At 39.1% G+C, this 10,000-nt stretch overlaps 1 protein-coding gene across 3 annotated transcripts in view; it reads left to right on the forward strand.

Annotated features, from left to right (window-relative positions):
- LOC138026837 (uncharacterized) overlaps nucleotides 1-10,000 on the forward strand; it is a 43,420-nt gene that overhangs the window by 26,084 nt on the left and 7,336 nt on the right. For all 3 annotated transcript variants that reach the window (XM_068874292.1, XM_068874291.1, XM_068874290.1), the window contains exon 3: nucleotides 8,923-9,303. In XM_068874292.1, the coding sequence (XP_068730393.1) occupies nucleotides 8,923-9,303 (381 nt within the window). The remainder of the gene's footprint in view (nucleotides 1-8,922; nucleotides 9,304-10,000) is intronic.

Below are 10,000 nucleotides of genomic sequence, written 5' to 3' on the forward strand. Positions count from 1 at the left end.
CTTCAGCTATTCGATGATGGATATTTAGTGGTCAATAACCTACGAAGGAGTACTGTTGAAGGGGCTTGGATGGCACTCACTTATGCAAACACTCCATACACCTTTTTCCAAAATGGCCGCCATTTAGATATTCTTTTGTTTTAATTCAAATTAGACCTTGATGCCTCGTTCAAGGCAAAATATTCTTTTGAATTTTAAGCTTAAGAACGAGGCATCAGGGGCTAATTTAAATGAATACAAAAGAAGATTTAAATGGCGGCCATTTTTTAAAAAAGAGATGTATTTCAATTAACCTATTAAACTCCGATTAAACATTTCTCCTGTATGTCCCATGCTAAGTTTCACTTTTGTCCCGGGGTTTTTATTGGCCTATCTACGAAAGGTTTAAGGGGGTTATAGAAAGGTGCCGTTCTTGGTAGGTCTTGGAGATAACTTTTTATTTAATGGCGTCGATATGAACGCTAAACTCGGATACTTTTTCTTTCCGGCCTGAAACAAAAAAAAATAATAACTTTGTGGATTTGGAAAATGAAAAGTTAATATCATAATCGTAAAGGTGATACTGTGAGTAAAATGAACGAGGAATTCATAGCAGTCATGACAGTTAATCTGCATTGGTCTACAGTCCCTTTGCTTTCAAGGATTTTATTGCCACCGAAAGGAAGAACGGAGTAGGAAATGGATAGTATTACTGTATCATGTACAAACGTAGGCATGGCCATTGTGTTGTACGGCATTGATTTCGTTTAAAGTTACAGACTTTCAACAGGTATTTATCGGAAACTGTTTGATTCTGCACAGATAGATTCAGTTGACGTCGTCAAATTCTAAAATAAAAACGTGAGGTTTTCTGTATTTTTATTTATGTGATATTGAAGATGACCTAAAAAACAAATCTTTTTACAGGTTACCAGTTCCGTATCGTTCTTCTTTTTTTTTGAAAATACAGCATTTTGACTTTCCGGATTGTCTCTGTGCGTGACTTCATATTAATTACACTGAAATTTGTTTTGAATGAAAAACGTCTCTCGTTATGATTCTCCGCAGTTGAAACGTTTCAAGTCTGTAAGGAGGTATGTTTATACTTAAGTGTACTTTCTCGCAACTGAAAAAAAAAAGTGTTTTCATGGCAATGTGAACTCCATATATTTTTGTTGATTTCTGGCTGGACTACGGTTGCGGCTCTGTAGGTGACACGCGTCGGCAAGTAACTCAGAAGCAATGTACCACAAAGACCTCAAGCTTGGTGAAGTTGTTCGTAAAATTATACGTTGGTCTTCCTCAAAATTCCATGACTTGTTCTTTCATTGTTTTTTTCATTGTTCGTTGTTTTTTCTGGTTACTCCCTGGCAAATCATTTGTCTGGTGTGTTTTTTACAGTGACGTCATCAAATCCTAAAATCAAAATCGCAAAGTCTTCTGAATTTTTATCTATTCGAGGTTGGAGATGACGTAGAAATTAATCTTGGGCGTTTTCCATTTACCAAGAAATTTCGGAAATTCCGGTTGGGATGTAAATGGAACACACGTTTTTGGTTCGTTCCACTGGAAAATTTCCGGAATAAACGAAACCTCTGAAAATGTAGTCCTGTTTTCCCGTTGGAAACTTTCCTATGGAAATGTGTGTTCCATTTACAACTTTTGAAAGGTCTTACCACTTCCAGGCTATTCACGGCCACATTTTTAAATTTTGGCGCGTAAAATCGCGATCACTAGGCGGCGAACGGACCTGAGTTAGACGGAACACGTTTTTCACCCGATGGAAATTTCCACCGAAATTTCCGGAAATTTTTTGTAAATGGTAAACAACCCTTATTTCAAGTGTCCAGTTCCGTGACGTCTTTCGTTTCTAAAATACAACATGTTGAATTTCCGAATTGGCTGCTTGCGTGACAACACGATAAAAAGCTATTTGGTTGAAAAAAAAGTGTATTTCTTTGAATCTTAGCAGTTTGAGCGTTTCAGGTACAATGGGAGATGTGTTCATACACAAGTAATTAGTATTTCATCTCTTGCGCGAAAAGTAAGTGCTTTCATAGCCAAGTGAATTCCAGATGTTGTGTTTTTTATTGTTTTGTTTTTTTTTTGTTTTTTTTCATACAAAACTCCATTTGTTACGTGAAACGCTTTCGCAAATATTATAAACTCAGAAACGATGTACCACACAGACCTGAGAATTGTAAAGGTGGTTTATGAATTTGTCTCCGACAACATTCCACGTTCTTGTCTTTTTCTCATGGAACGGTTCCAAGCATATTTTCTTGTCGTGTGACAGTGAAAACACCATTATGTTACAATACTAACTGCAGACAGATAAATTGATTTGACAACTTAAAGTAATATTTTATTTACAGATTCCTGTAAAGGTTTGGCCATAGCATTCCAAAACAACATTATTGTTGGCTCTATACTGTGATAAAAAAGAATGTTAATAAGATTTTGCTATATCAACTGCATCAGGAGATATCTTAATAATACAAAGTAGTTCTCTTGTTGAATTTCAGTAGTAAGCATTTCCTGAGGTGAGAATTTCAATAATAAAAGACATTTAAGTTGTAAATAACTGCAGTTATAAGTTTTGAGAGGCATGTTCATTTATTGATAATTTCGCTTCAAAACAACAGTACAGTGCAATGCAATCCAATGCTATCTATTTGATGATCCCCGTCTGTACCCTGACAAAAACATTGTACTCTCTGTGCGCATAACTATGAGATCCAGTCCGCTCAGGAACAGAAACGCTTGACGCATGCATGAGTATTGTTAACTGTCCGGCCATGGGCGGAGCGCGGTTGTTGCTCTTCTCGTTGTTGTTGTTGTTGTTGTTGTTGTTTTTCTGTTTTGTGGTGAGCTGACCCAAACTTCGACTCGGCCATATAGTCAGTGGGACTTCCAGTCACGCAAGTTATGATGTTTATTCGCCAAAAGCTGTTAAAACGTTAGTGTGCTTAAAATTTTATGAATATTCCGCTCTTTATTTAGAACAAAATATATTTCCTTTTTGTGTTATTGAAGCGCTTGATTCGAAGCGAGTATTGAATACATAAAAAGCCATTACGTCATCCATGGAATGTGTCAATGTTGCAACTTTTATTGGTAGGGAAATAACCACGTACTAATTCTTGAATTATGTAACTCGTGTGACTACTTTGCTAGCCCTTTACTCGTGCAAAAAATCAATTAAATTTAATCGTGACTTTTAAGAAAGAAATCCCGTAAGAAACCAGCAGATTTACAGCAGATCTGTAGCAGATCTGTTTTCGCAAAAACAGATTAACAGCAGACCAATTTTTCGTCTGCAGAATCTGTTTTCAGTCTGTGCAGGGTTTCGACAAAACACTGACCCCCGGTCAACTGACTCCCTTAGTGACCCCCCTACTGACCCACTATAAAATCAATGGGAAAATGAATACTGCTTACTTAAGCCTCAACACCCTTTTTAAACGGCATTGTTCAATAGTATTTAAGTCTAAGCACCCATTTTAAAAAGGTTAGTTTTCGATTATTGTTGTGATGGCCGATTACTTCATGTAAGCTAACCTATTTAAAATGGGTGCTTAGACTTAAATACTGTTGAACAATGCTGTTTAAATAGGGTTGTTGAGGCTTAAGTAAGCAGTTTTCATTTTCCCATTGATTTTATAGGGGGTCAGTAGGGGGTCAGTAAGGGGGTCAGTTGACCGGGGGTCAGTGTTTTGTCGAAACCCGTCTGTGCAGATGTGGGGCCTCTGCTGTCTGCAACAATTTTGAGCTGCAGACGAGAAACAGATCTGCAGATGATCTGTTAAGTCTGTACGTGATCTGCAACATAGCCCAGACTCTTAATCTGATGTCCACAGAATCAATTTGTAAGAAAGGTATCAGATTAAAAGAAAAAATATAAAATACCTTTGTTGCAAATCCTCCCCACGAAAATTGTCAATGTTTATCGAGTCGGAGAGTCTAACATACTAAAACCAATAACTCCAAATGAAGAAATATTTGCTGTTAATTTCCCTTTTTATATTTTCGTTAAAAACGCGCTGAAATGACTTGACGTCTTGAATATTACCCGTACACCGCGTACGGCTTCATAAGTCAAAAGTGAAACAACTTAAGGAGACAAGAAATGCGTGCCTGTTCGAAAGCAGGATAAATATCTTCTGTGATAGAAACCTCACAGATCTTAAAACTTAATCAGTCATTCTCGTGATGATACTCGACACCGGCTACTCTTGAACATCCAATGAAAAAAACGGGAATCAGTTCGTGTCACTTTCAAACGATAGCGCGCAAACAAGGCAAATTTTAGATCAGCAGCCGATCCAAAAGATTGATTTGCGGTGGTAATTTGGACTGAGGATCGTCAATATGGTGTCATAGCTACTTTAAAATTACATGGAGATTTTGCTGAGGGTCGGGAAACAATGGTCGATTGGCAAGAAGGAAGAAAGGGTACAAAGGCTATGGCGGGACGGGTGTTTTACAGACAGGTACAAAAGTCGGAACGGATCAACTTGGAGCGCTCACTTCGAATCGATGTAAAAAAAAAAAAAGATAAGACCTCGAAAAATCACCCAAGTCCTAATCTTTAAGACAACCTTGGTGAAATCGGGTCGAAAGTCGAATAGTTTTGGTTTACAAAATCGTTTTTCGCTCGATCCGACGTGAGCGATCCGAGTTGATCTGGTCCGACTTTTGCCGGCTAAAATTGGCCAGACTGGCCGTTAGTGTGCAGATGAGTAGTACAAGTCAACTATTTCAAAGCAAACTGTTGCATACACAGTTCTACAATGCTGACAACTGGGCTATCGGTAGAGACTAATTATCAGAAGTTAACAAAGTATTTTTTGTATTTTACTTTAAGACATTTTAATTTTCTCAACCGGAATTCCATTTTCATAAGTTATTTAGCAAATAAAGCTGTCAGGCGGCTGGTATTTTCGGCTGATGATGTCGTTGGTTGAAAGCTTTGTTTCTTCAGTTTCGACAGAGAAGTCATCGAACGAGGGTTATTGCGTGATGACCGCCCAGTGTTTGCACGACGTGACATAAAGTAGCCAATAAAATTGCGCGACAAATAATCGTTGGGACAAACTTGATGTTACTGCCGGCCAAAATAATGCTAAAAATCGCTTGACATTTTTAAAGAACGATTGACCATTCTCAGAATAATTAATGAATATATATTTCGCGGAAATTCTTTGAAAATTTCACACTGTCGGATAGTCCAAGTTTTGTAAACATTGTCCTTTATCGTGGCTGCCCTGTCTCCCGGCATTGCTGAAACTGTATATTTTAGACGGCCTGTAAATGCAATGGCAGGCTTCTTTACAGTACTTATACGTTAACCCGCTTAGTACAATCGGCGAAATAATTTATACGTGTAAAAAGACCTATGTTTCAAGAATTTGTGTACTCACCGATTCCATTGTACACGCTGATGGTGATTCCCTGAATGAAGACTAGCTAAGTTACGGTGTGAAGACGTGAACATCTCACTCGGTTTTGCAATCCAAACAGAAGGCCGGCGTTCAAGGTAACTATTCTTAACTTGATTTGCAAACAAATGTGCTGTCAATACTTCTTCAATCATTTCACTGCTCGCAAGTTCGCTATTTTGGGATATGGATAGTGTGTTTAATACCAGCAAAGTCCTAAATGACTTCAAATTCAAGCTGTCATTCGAGTGTCTGACAGCATTTAATATCTGGTTTAGCTGTTAATGAAACACAGGTGCGGTTCGTATTCTTCGGTCCTTATTCGGTTCGGTTCATATTCTTCGGTCCTTTGTCTTTGTCTGCAGATTCGACAGACTAGGCCTATTCTGCAGACATTTTACAGATATTCTGGAGACCTTCTACAAACATTCTACAGATGATCTGTAGATAATTTGTAGATGACCTGAAGACAACCCGCAGATCTGCTACAGATCTGCTAGCAGGTCTGTAGCAGACTAAAAACAGATCTGCTGGTTTCGTACGAGAAGCTGTAAGTTGTGAATAGTGTTATTATCGTATCGTTCATACCATACATATCCCGAAAAAAATTCCAGATTAATTAAGGCCATTACGTCATCGGAGATTTTACAACGGCTACGAGTGATGGTGCAATCGGAGATTTCCCAACGGCTATAAGTGATGGTGCAAAAAGTTCGTGTGCAGTCGCTGCTGTCAGTTGTTGTGCTACAGATTGATCAGGTGATTTTGTGTCTACAGTCATTAGTGAATCAACAAGGACTGCTTTGGAATGTTCACTAGTGGTAAGAAAATAGATAATTTTTTAAAGCTCGGTTATAAGATCTAAAAGATCTTCTTGTTTTAGCTTTTGTCGATGAGCAGACCCAAACTTCCACTTAGCCATATACTCAGTGGACTTCGAATCACGCAACTTATAATGTTTATTCGCCAAAAGCTGTTAAAACGTTAATGTACTTAAAATTTTATCTATATTCCGCTCTTTATTCGGTACAAAATATATTGTACTTAAAATTTTATGAATATTTCACTCTTTATTTAGTGTAATTATCGTATTTCACTCTTTATTTAGTGTAGTTATTGCATCGTTTATACCCATACATATCCCGAAGAAAGTTCCAGATTTATTAAGACCATTACGTCATCGGAGCTTTCACAACGGCTATAATTGATAGTGCAATATGTTCGGGTGCAATCGTTATGTGTTGTTGTGCTACAGATTGATCAGGTGATTTTGTGTCGATAGTCATCAGTGAATCAACAAGGACTGCAATGTGCGCTACCTTGCGACTATAGTGGTAAACAAAAAGATAAATTTTTCCAAGCGCGGTTCTTGCTCGGCACGTTGTTTATTTATTTATTTATTTATTTATTTTTCATTTTGTCGAAACTTCCACTCGGCCATATAGTCAGTGGGACTTCCAATCACGCAATTTATGATGTTTATTCGCCAAAAGCTGTTAGAACGTTAATGTACTTAAAAGTTTATGAAAATTCTACTCTTTATTTAGAACAAAATATATTGCCTCTTTGTGTTATTGAAGCGCTTGATTCGAAGCGAGTATTAAATACATAAAAGGGCATTGCGTGATCCATGGAATGTGTCGACGTTGCAATTTTCATTGGTAGGGAAGTAACCAACGTGCTAAAGATAGCAGTGGATAACGTAATTCTTGGATTAATTGACTCGTGTGACTACTTTGCCACCCCTTTAATCATGTAAAAAAAAAACCAATTAAATTTAATCGTAACTTTTAAGAAAGAAAGCTGTAAGTTGTTAAAAGTGTTATTATCGTATCGTTCATACCCATACATATTTTATTCCGAAGAAAGTTCCAGATGAATTAAAGCCATTACGTCATCGGAGATTTTACAACGGCTACGACTGATGGTGCAATCGGGATTTCACCTCGGTTATCAGTGATGGTGCAATAACTTCGTGTGCAGTCGTTGTTGTCAGTTGTTGTGCTACAGATTGATCAACTAATTTTGTGTCTATAGTCATCAGTGAATCAACAAGGGCTGCTGTGGAATTTGCGCTACGTTGCGACTATAGTGGTAAGAAAACAGATAAATTTTCAAAGCGCGGTTATAAGATCTAAAAGATCTTCTTGCTTACCATGAGATAGACCTAAGGAGCCCTGGTAAGTAACGTTCTAATGCAATTTATCCATGAACTGGCTCACAAGAGCCATTGATTCCATTGGGTTTAGCGAAAGCTCCGTGACAGATGACATAACATAATCCATAAGAGATGACATAGCAGACAAGTACCTTAAATGATCTAATAAACGCCCCCTCTCTTATAAACGCCTCCTATACGCCCCTGGGGTGGTGTAAAGTTTGAAATAGACGCCCCTCTCTAATAAACATTCCGTTTCTAATAGCCCCCTTCCAAAAGAAATCGAGAAAACGCTCTGTAAAGCAACATCATGCAACTTATTTAACACCTTGGTTGCTTGGACAGCAATGGCATACGAGTTGTATCCTTTTCGATCTCAAGTCAAAGTACCGATATCACTCTTTTATTTTCTTAATTTCTACCCTCAGAATGTGGGCACTTTTCTTTCGCTTTGTTCTGGTTCGATAGCATCCAGGAACAACAAGACCGAAGATTAAATGATTCAATGCTTCAAGAACGCCGGCCAACCATGTGAAGAGGGATCGGAACAGTTACAAACACAGTTCTCTATACACCTTATTCCAAAATGGCAAAAGAATACTAAAATGGCAGCCATTTTGGAATAAGGTGTGTACTGGATGAGCCCAGACACCAAAACCCTTTTCAGGTCATCCCTTAGTCGGATGTCGACGAAGCCAATTGTGAAAACACTCTTGACCCAGATGACATACATACCTTTTTACATACTTAATTGACTGCTCCATATAGGGGCTTTTCAGGGCCAATGAAGCACAACGAAACGACAGAATAGAACAACAACAACAACAACTGTTAAGAATCCCAACTGGCCGGGGGCAAACCAGTTGGCTATTTGCAAATGCAGCTGGGAAGCGAAGTTGAACCAGGGACTGCCAGGATCAAATTCAACGAGTGGTCAGAGCGGGTCTTGAACCCGGGATCTCCGGATCCCAAGGCATTGATATAGAACTATGAACCTTCCGTTTTCGCCGCATTGATATTGAACTATGAACTTTTACTTGGATTTTATAGTTGTTACAGTTAACTTGAAATAATTGTTCCTCTGTAATGAACGCCTCATATGTATTTAACGCTTCCTCCGCCGCCCTCCCTCACCCCCTCCCCTTCTTCCCTCCTTACACCACGAACATTTACAGTAAGTCCTTTGTTGTCTGGTTTTGGACCGACGTTTCGCAGTGCCACGTGGGAATGAGGAGACGAAAAAGAAATTGGACCTCTGTGGAAGCAGCTAGTTTTAAATTTGAGGTCATGGACCTAAGTATATGTTGCAGTTCCCTCAACAATTGTTTTCATCTATATATTTAGTCCTCAGATTTGTCATATTCAACACCAACAACCAACAAGCACACACTCGAGCCTGGGAGCAAGTTTACGGAAAGAAAGAGCTCAGAGGAGTCTTCGCCATCTTTTGATGCCTATTATCACCGCTGTACTATCTCTAGTTGACATCGTCATGGATTGTTATTTAGTGGCCTCGCATTGGCATCAAGGGGATACGAATTGGGCTGTGTATACGCTGTGCGTGGTGTTATTCTCGATGATTATCGTCGATGTTGTATCTGCCAGTTTTTATTTCTCTGATCAGAGAGATTCTAATAAAACAGAGTGGATGAAACGGATCAAATTGCCAGTAGTTAGACCTTGGTTCTACGCCTTTCATTTAATTTTATGCGGTCGTTTTGTAAGGTAAGATTGGTGTTTATTCCATAGCTGTACTGGCTTTCAGAATGGAAAAATATTTTTCCATTCTGAAAGCCAGTTCAGTCTCGTCTCTAATAGCCGTAGATCTTTTGGTCCTGTGCACCAATACTAAGGAGGCCCTCCCAGCCATGTTCCCTGGAACCCCCTGGCAGGGCCTCACTAAGGACCCCTAGCAAGTTCTCGGAGTATAATGCGCCATCGCAGTTAAGCTTCCTTGTCAACTTCTGTCAGAGAGTTTAAGCAACGACAAAGGAAAAACGTCAACAAAAACGCCCTTCAAACTCACCGCTTTCGCAACCACTTAGAGGCTGTCCCATTCTCGTTCAATATGTGCATAGGCCATAATTAGTTTGGTTCGAACGGTTATGAAGTGAAGATAGAGAATGAACGATTGGCTGTTGCATGCTCAGGAGTTCGGCCAAACCATGAATTTCGCGTTGTTATGGTTGTACTAGATTTACAAAAATGTGTGCCCCACGTGTAGCACGATTAGTAGGGGACGTGGTTCCCGGTATTGTGGCCTATCTTCATCACTCACTTACATCATCACTCATCATGGGTTGGGAGGGTTCAGTGGGCTCATAAATGGACTGATAGCGGCTGCCATCGGCGCCCTTAGTATGCTGATGTCCGAGCCCACTGCAAAAATGTAAATAGGACACGTATGTTTGTCCTATCAATC

The sequence above is a fragment of the Montipora capricornis genome, chromosome 12 (assembly GCF_036669925.1).
Source record: "Montipora capricornis isolate CH-2021 chromosome 12, ASM3666992v2, whole genome shotgun sequence".
Lineage (NCBI taxonomy): Eukaryota > Metazoa > Cnidaria > Anthozoa > Scleractinia > Acroporidae > Montipora > Montipora capricornis.